The 15,969-nt window shown below is 42.2% G+C and overlaps 1 protein-coding gene across 3 annotated transcripts in view; it reads left to right on the forward strand.

Annotated features, from left to right (window-relative positions):
• The first annotated feature begins 9,865 nt into the window (after positions 1-9,865).
• Positions 9,866-15,969, forward strand: part of ATAD2 (ATPase family AAA domain containing 2) — a 68,172-nt gene continuing 62,068 nt past the window's right edge. For 2 of the 3 annotated variants that reach the window (XM_049632919.1, XM_049632920.1), the window contains exon 1: positions 9,866-10,307. In XM_049632919.1, the coding sequence (XP_049488876.1) occupies positions 10,140-10,307 (168 nt within the window). In that variant the 5' untranslated portion in view covers positions 9,866-10,139. Of the gene's footprint in view, positions 10,308-12,492; positions 13,605-15,969 lie in introns of those variants that run through there. The other variant, XM_049632921.1, reaches the window with a different exon arrangement.

Raw genomic sequence — 15,969 nt, forward strand, 5'->3', positions numbered from 1 at the left:
CAACCCAGGGTTGAGGTTGCCGGCTGTGGAGGAACCAGAGGAGATGCGGAAAAGCAAGTGAAATGAGAGAACCGTGTATGTGAAAAACGAACCTTTAGCAGTTTTATCCTAGAAGCCGCGAAAGCCGGGGGAAGGAGGGGGAGTTAATTCCAAATATGTCCGCATCGGACGGTTTTAGAGAGGAATAGCACCCCCAAATCTCACCGTGTTGTAACATTTGATTTTAATAGAACTATGTGTATTGACTCAGAAGATACGTTGATCCCTTGATAGAGTAAGTTTTAAAAATTTTAAAAAGAATTCCTATGGCATTCATTTTGTGTTAATCATGTTTGCTGGCAATCTGGAAGGAAAGGCACCACATTATTAAAACAGTGTTTATGATGAGTTTATCACTTTATACTTAATAGCCTTCTGAATGGTCTTATATTTGTAATGAACAAATGTAACTGATCAGGGTACTTCCCATTATGAAAACTGAAATTCTTAGTTGGTTTATAGGCCATGTGCAGTCAGGTTTTTCCAGTCTCATGAGTTCAAAAGCCCATACATAAATCCTAAAGACTTTGAGCATAAGTCCTTGGTAAGTCATCAATTTATTGCCTCTCTGCTCTGAATACACCCTTCAATATAGGCTCTATGATAAATAACAGAATTCCTTTAAGCATTTCTCCTTTAAAGTAGGCGCCAAGGTAAGCCTTCTCAGTAAAGTGTGCTGGAGGAAGAAGCTTTCTGCAGTTTCTGGGAGGGTAGAAGAGTTTGTGGAGTGTGGTCCTAAGAACATCCAGTGGAGTCTGCCCCAGCCTTGGGCTCAGGCCTCTGTGACCTTACAGCTTTAGTTTGGCAATAACCTTCCTGCAGCCCTCTTCACACAGAAACCAGTCCCCTCCCCTGTGAGGCCTGCAGGCAGCCACTTGCCCATACTTCTTAGAGAAGCCCTTCATGGCCTATGCACAGTTACCTGTGGCTAGTACGGTCGGTCACATGCTGAGCAATCAGTCCTTCACCAAGCCTCCCTTTTTATGAAACTCAAGACAACAACCCTTCCATTCCCCCTACGCACTCTGAGAGCCTTCTACCCCAGCTGGCTCCCAGAGTACTAAGGTATCCCTACACCACTGGTTGGTGATTGCTCCCTCTACCCTCTTCTCTACTTAAAGGAAGTTTAATTTCAAGAATTAACTATGATAAAAGTGAAACCAAAAGACATAAGGAAACTATGGTACCTAGGGCTGAGAACAAGTACTCAAGAAAGATAAATTTGAAAGGGGTATGCACCCGGTTGGAGAAGGCTTGGGTTGCCTACCAGAGAGCAGAGAAGTCTGAGTAGCTGGGCAAACAATAGAGAAGGGGGTAAAGAAGAGCCAGGAGTCTCTGCTACAATGTGCTTTCTTTATGCTTCTATATGCTTCAAGCTTTCTCTTACAAGTAAGAACTTTTTGATTAAAAATATAGATCATTTTTAAAATTCATGTGATTTCATAGTAGAGACTATCAAAAAGCAATATGGTTTCAGAGGAATAAGGTTCTAATGCTTAGAACTAGATTCTGACCTGTAAACTCCAATGATCTAGATGAGGAAGAAATAAGAGTGCACTCAAAGAACCCAAAACCCAATGAAATAAGGATACCAAAGGGCTGTGTTTTACAGAAAAGGACACAGAACAAAGGAAAGTGTAAGAGGGCCACAGATGTGAAAGGGGAGATCAAGAAGCAGGCAGCACATGATACATTGAGGTTTAACCACAAAAAGAGTTTTTTAAATTGGGGGAGGAGGTATTTTTAATCCTCAATATTAAGAGCTAGAAGAAAAGAAAAAGAAAGATAATACTATCACCTGGGACCTTGTGATAAGGGACCATGTAAGTGAAAGAAAACCAACAGTCTATTTTGATTGTGTTTTCTCTCTTCTTTATCAAAGAAAATGACCCTCAGGCTGTAAAGAATAAGGGAAACAGTGGTGAGAGGAAATTAAAGATAGGTGCAGGGACAGAAAGCACCAATTTGCCTTACAAGAGTTACAACTCTTCAGGGTTACAAATCTTTGGACCCAGATGAGATACATCCCAGCATACTGAAAGCACTCTAGATTATGACCCCAAAGCCTTTATTATGGATCTTGGAGAAAATATGTTGGAGGAGATGACATAAGACTAAATATGAATACTTGCTGTCTTGAGTTTCATAAAAAGGAAAAATATGTATTCCAGATGCTATACTCTGTGAACTTGATGCCTATTCCCAGGATGAATTGTGACCATGAAGAAGAGGTGATAATTTAGGGGCCTTTAGTTAAGGTTTACCAAGCCCATTTCATGCCAAATGGACCTCATCGCATGCTGTTGAAAGAATTAATTGATCATTAGACTAGAATTATAGCATAAACCGTATAATTTGATTCTAACAAAGCAGCTGGCCCAGTATCAGTCATGACTCATTCAGATAGGAGTCAAGGCAGAAAGGCTGTTTATTAGCTTGTTTAATGGGAAGGACACTGAAGTGGCTCTCAGAGTCAAAAGATGAGCTGCAGAAACCAGGGTCTCAAGGGACCGGAAGCAGAATCCACTTCCGCAGGTCTTCTTTCCCCACAGTGTGCTTCTCAGTGCTCGGCTCCATCCTGAGGTGACTTCACTTCCTGCTGTGGGGAGGACGGCCACTGGCAGCCCCATATTCGTATTTTCCAGGCTTGGCAACCCCAATGGAAAGAGAAAACTCCCTTTTCCTCATAGCAATCACACAGAGCAACTTGTACCTTTATTTTTTACATTTCTGTGCTGCTTCGACGTTTTTACATGTGCAGTTGACCCTTGAACAACATACGTTTGAACTGCGTGGGTCCACTTATACGCAGTATTTACAGTACCGCAAATGTATTTTCTCTTACGGTTTTCTTAATTAACATTTTCTTTTCTCTTACTTTATCATAAGAATACAGTATATAGTACTATAATAAACAAAATAAGTGTTAACTGACTGTTTATATTATCAATAAGTCTTCTGGTCAACAGAAGACAATTAGTAGTTATGTTTTGTAGGAGTCAAAAGTTATATGCAGATTTTTTACTGCACTGGGGTTGGTGCCCCTAAGCCCCATGTTGTCCAACTGTATTACTTTGTAATAACAATTTTTTTTAAATAAAGTCTTGGGGTGCCTGGGTGGCTCAGTCAGTTGAGCAACCGACTCTTGATTTCAGCTCAGTTCATGATCCCAGCATCACGGGATCGAGCCCCATATTGGGCTCCACACTTAGCATGGAGCCTGCTTAAGAGTCTCTTTCTCGCCCCCCTTCCATTTTTTTCTCTCTAAAAAATTTAAGTCAATAAATAAAGTCTTAAAAGTCAAATTTTTCAACACAAAGAGCTCCATGGACAGACTATGGTTCATTTAACTTTTCCCCTACTTTTGTATATTTAGTTTCAGATCCTATTGTAAATAAAGCTGCACTTATCATTTTTGTACATAAATCTTGGTATATGCCTCAGATAACATTAGGATGGAGTCTTAGAAGTGGTATTCCTGGGCCAATGGCTTTAAATATTTTCCAGGTCTCTTGATGCATGTCACTATATTGCTTTTATTTTTTTCAATGTTTGTTTATTTAGAGAGAGAGAGAAAGAATGCACACCCAACCCACAAAGTGGGAAGGGGCAGACTGAGAGGGAGAGAGAAAATCCTAAGAAGGCTCCCTGCTGTCAGCGCAGAGCCTGATGGAAGACTCAATCTCACGAACCGTAAGATCATCACCTGAGCCCAAATCAAGAGATGGAGCACCTGGGTGGCTCAGTTGGCTAAGCCAAGTCATGATCTCAGGGTTCACGAGTTCAAGCCCCATGTCAGGCTCTGTGCTGGCAGTCTGCTTGGGATTCTCTCCCCTGCCCTTACCCCGCTTGTGCTCTCTCTCAAAATAAGTAAATAAACTTAAAAAAAAAAAAAAAGACGCTTGACTGAGCCACCCAGGTGCCCCTATGTTGCTGTTTTGGTTTTAAGAAATAGGCCTAGGGGCGCCTGGGTGGCTTAGGCAGTTGAGCATCTGACTTTGGCTCAGGTCATAACTTGCAGTTCCTGAGCTGGAGTCCTGTGTAGGGCTCTGTGCTGACAGCTTGGAGCCTGGAGACTGCTTCAGTTTCTGGGTCTCCCTCTCTCTCTCTGCCCCTCCCTGCTCATGCTCTCTCTTTCTCTCAAAAATAAACATTAAAATTTTTTTTTACTAAGAGAAAGAAATACACCTATACTTAAATATCACATTTTTTTACATTGAGTATTTTTTTAAAAAGGCCCCTGAAAAAAATAAAATAAAATAAAATAAAATAAAATAAAATAAAATAAAAAAGGCCCCTGGGTGGCACAATCGATTAAGCATCCGACTCCTGATCTTGGCCCAGGTCATGATCTCACGGTTCATGAGTTTGAGCCCGCATCAGGCTATGTGCTGATGGCGAGGAGCCTGCTTAGGATTCTGTCTCTCCTTCTCTCTGCTCCTCCCCTGCTTGCGCTGTCTCTCAAAGTAAATAAATAAACTTAAAAAAGAAATAGGCAGAAAAACCCACCCCTGGAGTTCCCATTGTTATTTTTTCTGATTACTACTTTCCTGTGTTAAAGGGACCATTTCAATATAAAGTGCTAACTAAGGTGGCAATATACAGGGGGAGCTGGAAAGGGGGGGGCACCTCGCCTTTAGGGGTGAGGAGCTGGGCTGGGTTGGAACACAATACTACTATTTACTCACTCATCTTACTTAGAATGGGGTGGGAAGGAGGCAGTAATCCCAGGGCCCTCTGCAAGGCCCAGCCCGTGCCTGTGATGTTAGACTCAGGGCTGTGTACCACACCTTAGGTGGGAAAACTGAGAAGTTTAAGTATATTCAGGGGACGCTGATAAAGAGAAAAGTCTGAAAACCACATCACAAAATTATGAGATCTCTTCCCAGCTCACTTCCTGTGCCTGCATACCCGCTCTCCCAACCCTCTATCCCCCAGATCTGAAAGGGGTGTCTCACATGGCCTCCCAATATTCTTTTCATCAGTGTCCATTGTCGGAAACCACAGGTCAAATTTTACCTTCTGACTCGAAGCCTCTATACCAGACGGAGTTCTTGTTTGCAAGTGACAGAAATCATCTCTAGCTAACTGAAACAAGAAATCAAATGTACTGGAAGGATAGGAAAGAGGGAGGTTGGGCAGGGCTTGGAGGAGAGGAAGCACAGCCAGGTCACGCTGATCTAATTCTCCAAAATTCCAAGAATCGGCTGGTTAGGATGCCACCATTAATGCCACTGTCTCTGTACCATCTGCTGCTGCATGAATAATCTCTGCCCTTGCATCTTTGGGTCACTCCTTCAAGAGGCAATGAATGTTTGAGGTGGGAGCCGTCCATTGACTGAGCTGAGGTCACATGCCTGAGTCCTAGTTGCCAGGTTAACAGGGAAATGAAGTATCTGTCCCCGTAGGATTTCCATAAAAGGAGGGGGACCCTAACTAACCCAGACCCACTCAAAATCTCTGAAATAGATGTGGATGTGTCTGTTTAAATTCAGAGTAGTTAAAAAATGGCAAATGGCAACTATGACCCCCCCCCCACGCTTCTATGTGATTAATGTTTTTTTCTTTTAATAGAAATCAATGAGATTAGCTATTGAATTGGGTAAGGTCACATTTACAACATTACTGAAAGAAATCCCTGTCCAAGTTGGTGTTTACTTTGTAACTTTGTTACCAAAGAACAGAAAGGGACCCACCTATAACCTCATTTGAAAATGAGGTAATGGAATTATGCTTAGCTCTTACCTCAGTCCTCTTTTCTTTCACATGTGAGGTAAAAACACTTGATCCTCTGTAAGCAGTCTGGGGCTGTGGGAAAGAACATGTTTCCACTGCCCCTTTTTTCCTAAATCAAGTAATTCCTTTCTACAATAGCTAAAATTAAAAGGAAAGAAATATCACCTGCCAAAGACCAATTCCAGACCAACCCATAAGTTTTCTAAGGCTGCTGTAACAAATTACTACAAACTAAGTGGCTTTAAAAAGAAAAAGGAAAGAGGGGCACCTGGGTGGCTCAGTCAGTTAAGTGTCTGACCTCAGCTCAGGGCATGACCTTGCAGTTCATGAGTTCGAGACCTGCACTGGGCTCTGTATTGACAGCTTAGAGCCTAGAGCTCTGCTTCGGATTGTGTATTTCCCTCTCTCTGCCCCTCCCCAACTCATACTCTGTCTCTCTGTCTCTGTCTCTCTCTCTCAAAAATAAGTAAAACATTTAAAAAAAGAAAAAAAAAAGAAAACCCAGAAATTAATTCTCAGGAGGCCAGAAGCCTGATATCAAGGTGTCAGAAAGGTTGGTTCCTTCTGGAGGCTCTGGGGGAGAATCTGTTCTGCATCACTCTCCTAGCTTCTGGTGGTTGCTGGAAATCTTTAGCATTCATTGGCTTAGAGATGCATCATTCCAATTTCTATATCTATCTTCACATTCTCTTCTTCTATGTGTGTGTTTATGTGTCAAACACCCCTCTCCTTTCTCTCACAATGGATACCAGTCACTGTGTTTAGGGTCTACCATAAACCAGGATGATCTCATTTCAAAGTCCTTAATTACATCTGCAAAGACCTTACTTCCATATAAGGTCACATTTACAGGTGTTGGAGTTTAGGGCTTGGACATCTCCTTTTGGGGTACACAGTTCAACTGACTACACCAGCCAAAGGCTGAAGCAAGTGTGGTTATTCTTAATATTGTTGGAGAGAGAATAAAGGAACAGAGAAAAACCTTTAGCTGTCTCTATCTCTTGGTGTTCTAAATTTCTATGCCTTATTTTATTATAAATCTTTTAAATGTTTATTTATTTTTGAGAGAGAGCAGGGGAGGGGCAGAGAAAGAGGGAAATAGAATCTCAAGCAGGCTTTGCACTGTCAGCACAGAGAGCCCAATGAGAGGCCCAAACTCACAAACTGTGAGATTATGTCCTGAATTGAAATCAAGAGTCAGACACTTAATGGACTGACCCACCCAAGTGCCCCTTTACTTATTTTAAAAGAACTAAAATGACTGCTATAATTTCTGTGGAGGTCAATCTGATGATATCTAACACAATCACAAATGCATATATGCCTTTTGGGTGGAAGTTCTTTTTATAAATATTTATTGAGGTATAACATGCATAAAGAAAAGTGCACATAAGGGTAGACTATGCTACTCTAAATATTCTTTTCTCTTCCATTTATGTTGGGTAAACAATCACCTTAAAACGTTTTTTCTATTATAAAAGTGACACATTTACTGCAAAATCAGAAAAATTGAGAAAAGTGCAAACTATACAACAACCATAGTATTACCATCCAGAAATTAACCATTAACATTTTGTTATAGTTTATTCTGGTTTTTATTCCAATGTGAATACACAGACACACACACAGATTTTAAGATTTTATTTTTAAGTAATCTCCATACCCTACATGGGGCCCGAAGGTCAAGAGTTGCATGTTCCAGGTGGCTCAGTCGGTTGAGCATCTGGCTTCAGCTCAGGTCATGATCTCGTGGTTTGTGAGTTCGAGCCTTGAGTCAGGCTCTGCGCTGACAGCGCAGAGCCTGGAGCCTGTTTCGGATTCTGTGTCTCCCTCTCTCTCTGCTCCTCCCCCGCTCATGCTCTGTCTCTTTCTCTCTCTCTCTCAAAAATAAATAAACATTAAAAAAATTAAAAAAAAAAAAGAGTTGCATGTTCCGACTGAACCAGCCAGGCACCCCCATGCACATACTTTCTTAAAACAAAGATGGAACCGTATGATGCTTCTTTGTAGTTTCTTAGCAAGCTATAATGCACTGTGCCCAACTTTTTATAGAATTAAATTAACAGAGTTACATAATTTTAATGACTGCATAGCATCCTTTTTTTTTTTCTAGTGTTTACTTATTTTTCAGACAGATAGAGACAGCACAAGCAGGAAACAGGCAGAGAGAGAGAGGGAGAGAGAGAATCCCAAGCAGGCTCCTTGCTGTCAGCACAGCGCCCTCTGTGGGGTTCCATCTCATGAACTGTGAGATCATGACCTGAGCCAAAACCACGAGTCAGCCGGAGGCTTAACCAACTGAGCCACCCACATGGCCCTGTATAGCATCCTTCTTAAGTGAGGCTTCACTGAGGGACCTTTCCGTTTTCAGTTTTTCGACATTACAAATAATGCTGTGGCAAACATAATGCATATATGTGTGAAAACTTTTTCAAAGGCCAAATTTTAAGTACAGAACATAGATAATATATAATAACTTGTCTATCTTAAGCGTGCATCAAAAGGAATTCCTGACATTCCCTCCAAATTTGCTTCTCCATCCCAGTTAAGTGCAGCGTCCTCTTTCCATTAGGTCAAGCAAAAAATAAAAAGTCATCCTTGATGCCTCGCTTTCTCTCACACCTAAATCCAATTAATCAGCAAATTCACTTGTCTCTTGACTTCAAATACACCCAGAATTCAACTAATTACCTCCACTGCTCTAACACTGGTCTGTGTCACCATCATCTCTTGCCTGAACAACTGCAGTGGCCTCCTAAGGAGGGCTGCCCAATATAGCAAATAAAAATACAGGACAGCCGTTGAAATCAGAAGTTCAGATAAACATTTTTTTTTTTTTAGCTTAAATAAACCCAAAGATTGCATTTTCCATGTAGCAGCCAGAGGGATTCTTTGAAGAAGTCAGAAAAGGTCACCCCTCTATTCAAAATGCTGTAATGTCTTTACATGTCACTTGTAATAAAAAGGAGAAAATCTTAAAGCTGAGGCCCACAGCCCTTCAGGATCTACTCATAAAGGCTCTTTCTAATTTGGTGTCTAACTCCCTCTCCTCTCCCTTCTTCTCCTTTTCTTCAGGTCTTTGCTTACATTTATCCATGACACCCTCCTTAATCATCCTGTTTAAAATTGCACGCTTCCCTCTCCCCTTGCCCTTCCCTACTTTATATTTCTTTTCAACACTTATAGTAACAAACATTTACTTAGTTTCTTGTCTTTTTCCTTCCACCAGAATTTAAGTTCCACGAGGGCATTTTTGTTCTTTTTATTCATTGCTGCATCCCCGGTGTTTAGAATACTGCCTGGCACAAAATAGATTGTCAATAAATATTAAATAAGTGTCGAATTAAGGAAACGTAGTTATCCAAATCAATAAAGCTTTTTTCAGTTTCACCAGAACTCCTCTCTCACATTCTGATCATTCAGCATGTTATCTATTTCAAAGTAGTCAAGTAACTGCTGTATCTTAGAGAAGCCATTTTCTGTAATTGTTTAATAGTAGCAAACATTTATTGAGCTCTTCCTATGTGCAAACACGGTTCTAAAGTAGAATATCTTAAATCCACAGGTATTATTATTATTACTATTATTACTATTACAGTTAATTTACAGATGAGAAAATTAAGACCCACAAAGGAATAGTTTACTCAAGAGCGTATAGTTGGAATGCGGCAGCACTGGGTAGAGAATCTTTGGCCTCAACTGTAGCACTCTGCAGGCTAGCTTTTAGGTCCCTTTCTGTTTTCTTTTGCTAGGTAAATTGTTTTGGTTAAGCTATCTGTAAAAAGCTCTTAAGGATCAAAGTCAAAACCTGTTTAAGCCAAGGGCTTTATCCCGCTCCAGTCAAGGACTCAGCATTTTGCATTTGAATCCTGCGTGGCGGGAAGCTGAAGGCAGGTGACCCGCGGGGCTGGGAGGAGCCGCCAGACCCCTGCCAGCCAATCAGGACCGGAGGAGCCTCCCTAACCCCCCCCCCCTTGACATCCACGCGCCAAAATTCCAAACGGGACCTCGTGCAGCTACCGGCCGTCTCCCTCCGCTGAGTTCAGGGAGCCGGAACTATATAAAAAAAGAAGTCAGCATTCTCCCGCCACCGTCCGCTCATGTCCGGGTCACTGTCGGTGCAGGTCCTCCTCAACTTCGGCCCGAAGTCTTTCGCCCAGCGGATCGGCGGAAAGTTTCGAGTCCGCCGTTTTAGTGAGGCGGCGTGGGCGGGACAGGAGGCGGAGGGATTCCGGGTGCGCGCGCTGCGGCCGCTGGCGCGGAGCTTGTGGCGCCAGAATTCGTAGCGCGGAAGAGCCTGTGCGGCTGCCGCACCGACTGGACCCCGTCTCCCGCCGCGAACGCCCGGCGAGGCGAGAGGGAAGATGGTGGTCCTCCGCAGCAGCCTAGAGCTGCACAGCCACTCCGCCTCCTCGGCCACCGACCCCTTGGACCTGTCCAACGAGTTCCTCAGCCTGGAGCAGATCGGCCGCAGGCGGCTCCGCTCGGCCCGCGCCGCTGAGCAGTCCGCCGTCACCGCTACTGCGGCGGGCGTGAGTAGCGGCCGGGGCGGGCCCCTGGGGCCGGGCCTGCGGGACTGCCCGCGGCCGGTTGTCCGGGTGGGGCTTGGGGGTGGGCGGCGCGGTCCGGGTGACAGTTGGTGGGGGGTGGGGGGTGGGGGGTGGGAGGAATGTTGCGGAGGACAAGTAAAATGGAAGGCTTCCTAAGATCGGAGCCCCGGTGGGTGTGGGTCGGGGCAAGAGATTGGGCCGTGTAGAAGAGGGCTCAGCAGTTCGACACTACCTCATTTCGCGAACGAGGAAACCGAAGCCCTCTGGAACCTTGATTTGTCGGGCTGCCCCCACCCCCATCTCACCCATCTCCCTAACCTATCGCCCAGGCGCCTGCCCTAGGTTCGCACGCGTTTACGGACGCCCTACTGGATGCACAATAGATGTTTTAGGGGCCACAGGAGTAGAAAGATGGTCATTCAGGTTCCCAGACCTTCATTTGCGATCCAGAGAGGTTCGGTAATAGCACAGCGAATAACACCAGGTTGCATAATGTGGAGGGACGGAGACCAACATTTCACGTACACCTTCTTCACTTAAGCGTCGTAACAGCTCCATGAAAATGGGTAGTTATGCCTATCTATCCTACAGACGAAAAAAATGGACTTTAGAAGGTAGCCAGTAAGTGGTAGATCTAAAATTGGAACTTGGATCCTCTGCCTCCAAAACCTTTCTTTCCCTTTCTGTTATATCATGCTGCAGTTATAAACGATGTCTATAGGGGAAGTTTCCAAGGGGGCGGAGCAATAAAGTCGTCTTGAAAGAATTGCTTCTCCTTCGAGATCTGGAGTACGATAGGATTTTCGATGTGTAGATTTAAGGCCAGGAGAGAGGGTCCCTCCACCCCCCTGCAGCAGCCTCTGGAGGAGGCGCAGGTGGAGGAGACAGCGTTAATAAAAGGGTGGAGAAGTTAAGGAAGCAACACTAGAAAACTTAAGGCAGCAGGAAGTAGTCTAGTTCTGTTTGAGGGAGGGTAGACATAGGGCCGAGAAAAATAGCACCAGAGAGAGGGTTAGGAGCTGGAAAGTCAGAGGCCAAGGGGGAGAGAGTGACAAAACATAGTTAAGGGAGTGATCGTGGTATGAGATTGGTTATCCCTATCTTTTGTAGGCACCCTGTACTAGTTGTTCCTCTACGGAGGGGAGTGAAAAAGTCTGTTTAATCTCTGAAGTTGTGATTCTGAATTGAAAAAAAAATTTTTTTTTTCCTGACTTTCAGGATCTGTTTCTCAATCACAGACAGAGCTTGAGATCTGAGGAGGCCAGACACTTCTGCGCTGAACTTGGGTCACTTATTAACCTGTGTTCAGAAAATCTAATTATTTCAATAAATACTTACTGAATATTTATTGTCTTCTGAAAATGCTAGATCCTGTGGTTGTAATGACGTATTGAACATAAGTAATACAGGTGCTTAAGACAACTGTTAGTTTTGAATCTCAGCTTAGTAATCATCAGGTTTATAAACTTGTTAAGAGGTGATACTCACCACATGGGTAGTGAGGACTAAGTGTGATCATGCATGTAAGGAGATAACTTGAACACTTGGCATATAGTTAGGACTCAGTCACTGTCAGCAATTAAGACCACAGTCCATTTTAATGCTCACTCCATCTTTCCGGTTCTTCAGGCCAAAAACCTGAGACTCCTGACTCCTCATTTCAAATTGGTAAATTCTGTTGGCTCTACTTTCAAAATACAATCAGCATCTGACCACTTCTCAGCTCTTCCGTTGTCACCATAGTAGCCCCAAGCCATTATCTCTTCCCTGGGTTGTTAAAATAGATTCTTGACTGGCCTCCTGGTTTTCCACCCTAGTTAGTGTGTAATGATCCTCTTCCACAATCATCAGTTCTCAGTATAGCTTCCAGAGTGATCTTTGTAAAAGTCAGAAGCAGTTGATCACTTCTCTGCTCAAAAATCTCTAAAAGTTTTAAAAGTTTGGGTGCCCCTTTCTCTTTATGATGGCGTCTTCTCCCATTTTCCTTTTTGCAAAACCTAATGTATTCCAGTTACACTGCTCAACCTGCTCCTTGAATACCAGGGCCTTTATACTTTCTCTACCGTCTGTTGGGCGTACTCTTCCCCTGAATATCTGCATGACCCATTGCTTTACCTTTTACATTTTTTTTAATAAAAAGAATCTCAGAAATTATAGTACTTAACGTGTTCCAAGAATTTCACAACTGTTAACTCAATCCTCTTATGAGGTTGATATGATAATCTTTGTTTTTCAGATGAGAGAACTGAGGCAGAGAGACTAAAATAACTTGCTCAAATTCACCTTTATGATAAGCGATGTCACTCCAGGTTCTACACAGGAGAACCTGTCTCTTTCAAGCCTTTGCTAAAATTTCACCTTTTCAGTGATGCTTACTCTAACCACCTTATTAAAATTACAAGCCTCTCTTGGGGTACTTGGCTGCCTCTGTCAGTGGAACATATAACTCTTGATCTCAGGGTCATGCTTTCAAGCTCCACATTGGGCATGGAGCCTACTTAAAAACACACACACACACACACAAAATAATAAAATTACAGATCGCTCTCATCTCTCTCTTTACTCTGCTTTATGTTTCCTTATCACTTTCTGACATATTCTATTAATTTTCTACTTTTAAAACATTTTGTGTCTTGCTAAATCAGAATGTAACTCTGTACAGTTCAGGGTTTTGACCTTTTGTTCAGCATTGTTTTCCCAGGACCTAGAATAGAACCTAGAGTGTATTAGATACATAATCAATATTTATTGTTGACTGTCCTTGCTTTGAAGGAACTTAGTCTAGCAGAGGACACCTAACACATCAATGTACAGAACTATATGCCATAATTGCCATATCAGTGGTATGTGGTGGTTGAATAATTAGCACTCAGATGGATTTGGTAGAATGAAAAGGACTTTTTTCCCCAGGCCAGGATTTCTAGTAGGGATTATGCCTTTTTGAGCCATAGTATTCCTGTCTTCTATAAATTCTCCATAGACCAAATTATATTCTGAGGGTTACTTAGCATGGGATTGGCTCAAAAAAAAAAAAAAAAGGGTAGTCCTAAGGGCTAATGTATTCATCCTCACAAAGCCCACCAATACCAAAAATGAAACATACCTTTGTGATTGGAATATTTTCTAATTTGGGGGCTTACATTCAATATATTTGGTTCTATTACAGGTTGCTTTTGACATCAATCGTGCATTTCAGAAACTTAACTTCTTGATCACTCTGAGTATTTTAGGTATTCTTGTCTTTTCAGCCACATATTTATTGACAGATCATTTCTTAGGGTAAGTTACTTTTAAAGATGATTAAATTTATTCATATTAATTTGTTAACTTGTATTTTCATCTCATCTCAGAAGCTGACCTTATTTTCGGTTTCTGAAGATACTTAATAGTCACCTATTTAAAACCACATTCTATATTCACATTTTGAATATTATCTCACTCAGCTGGGGTTTTTTTCTCCTGACTTGTATGTGTTCTCTGAAGTTTTGTTTAAATTTTTTTTTGTTTTTTAAGCTTTTATTTTCATCGTATTTGGATCACAAGATCTAGCATTTTCACCCATTCAGATGCCCTTTTTGTGGTTTCGTTTTCCCCCAGAGTCAGACTAGCCATTGCCTATTTCTGTGCTTTCACAGTTCCGAGGCTCTTTGATTCACGAAATTTAGGGTTGTTTCTTGCTAATAGTAGGGGATAGTATCTCATAGATAGTAGCAGGTAGATGATTATACATTACTTTTAGCTTGTGTTTACATTTTTGTTCTATATGTTAGGTAAAATAAAACGTGCTGTGGTATGTAGAAGGTACTTTTAAAGTCTGTTTATTTAAAAGTTTGAAAAGTACTGCAAATGACACTGATGTACAACATATGGAAGAGTTTTTAAAACTTGAAGTATAACACAACACAGAAAAATGGAAAGTGTACAGCTTAGTGAAGTATCCCAAAGCATGAATAGGGATATTTTGACATGTTGCAATGAATGTTGCACCCTGAAGTTGAATGACATGGCTGCTCTGAATTCAAGAGAGTATACTTGTTTTGAAGGAACAGTAGGTAGTCCATTTTTGTTAGTTCCTGTTAAAGACTGGCCCTTGATTTTATGCTTAGAAGTTGCAACTTTTGGAACAGGAATCTGATAAAATAGTGTTTAAGATGGATTATAATTGGGGTGCCTAGGTAGCTCAGTGGTTAAGCATCTGACCCTTGATTTCAGCTCAAGTCATGATCACACAGTTTGTGAGTTCAAGTCTTGCACTGTCAGTGTGGAGCCTACCTGGGATTCTCTTTCTCCTCTCTCTGTCCCTCCCCTGCTCATGGTCTGTCTGTCTCAAAATATATAAATAAACTTAAAAAAAAAAAAAGATGGATTATAGTCAACAAATCTGGAGTTTGGAAGACCAGTTAAAATATTATAATATTAATAGCTACCAGTTACACATAGCACTTGCTACGTGCCAGGCATGGTACGTAATATACACACATACATTTGCCTTATCAAGTAACTATTATTATCCTCGTTGCAGATATGGAAACCAAGGCACAAAGACCTTATGTAACTTGGACAAAATTGTACAGCTCTAAGTGACATGCCAAGAATCAATCCTAGACAGTCTGTCTTTAAGAGTTTGGGCTCTTGGGGCGCCTGGGTGGCTCAGTTGCTTAAGCATCTGACTCTTGATCTCAGCTCAAGTCTTGATCTCAGAGTCATGTGTTCAAGGCCTGCAGTGGGCTCTCTGCTGGGCATGAAGCCTACTTAAAAAAAGAGTTTGGGCTCCTAATTGGTACACTATTAATACAATAAACCAAAGCAGAGAAAACTAGAGGCTAAGTTAAAGTGATACTAGAAGGAACAGAGAGAAAAATGCCAAATTATACTGCAAGAAATCTGAGAGTTATTCGGATAGAGAGGGAAGGCAGTGTTTCCAGCGAAAGAGGTGTGCAGTAGACCCTTGGGAGTATGCTAGAGTTTGGGGAGAAGTTAGAACTATATATCTTTGGTAGTCAACCTGTATAGAAGTGATAGTTGAATTCTTGAAGCTGAATAGAAGACATAGCAAAACACAAATATATTTAAGAAGATCCGCAGTAATGGCTATATTTTAAGGATGAGAAGGGAATGAATTATGGTGTTTTGTTTTTTTTTTAAGTATCATGTGAACCAAAGGATCAAAGCACTTAAAGAAGGGAGTGATCAACTCCATAGAAGTCAGTGGAGTAGAGTAGAGTCCATTGGATTTAGCTATTGGGAGATAGTTTTAGGTCTATTTTAAGAGCTGAAGAGGTAGAAATCAAATTGCTGGAGCTTGTGGAATAGATTCATGATGAAGACTGGACCCCACACACCTTTATTTAAAGATGAAGCTAAGGAGAGGGGTGCCTGGGTGGCGCAGTTCGTTGAGCGTCCAACTTTTCCCTGGGTCATGATCTCACGGTTCTTGGGTTTAAGTCCCACATTGGGTTCTGTGCTGATGGTGCACAGAGCCTGCTTTGGGTTCTCTGTCTCCCACTCTCAGTGCCCATTTCCTGCTAGTGTGCACACATACATTCTCTCTCTCTCCCTCTCCCTCTCCCTCCCTCCCTCCCTCCCTCCCTCCCTCCCTCCCCCTCTCTCCACCTCTCCCCCTCTCTCCACCTCTCCCCCTCTC

The sequence above is a fragment of the Panthera uncia genome, chromosome F2 (genome assembly GCF_023721935.1).
Source record: "Panthera uncia isolate 11264 chromosome F2, Puncia_PCG_1.0, whole genome shotgun sequence".
Lineage (NCBI taxonomy): Eukaryota > Metazoa > Chordata > Mammalia > Carnivora > Felidae > Panthera > Panthera uncia.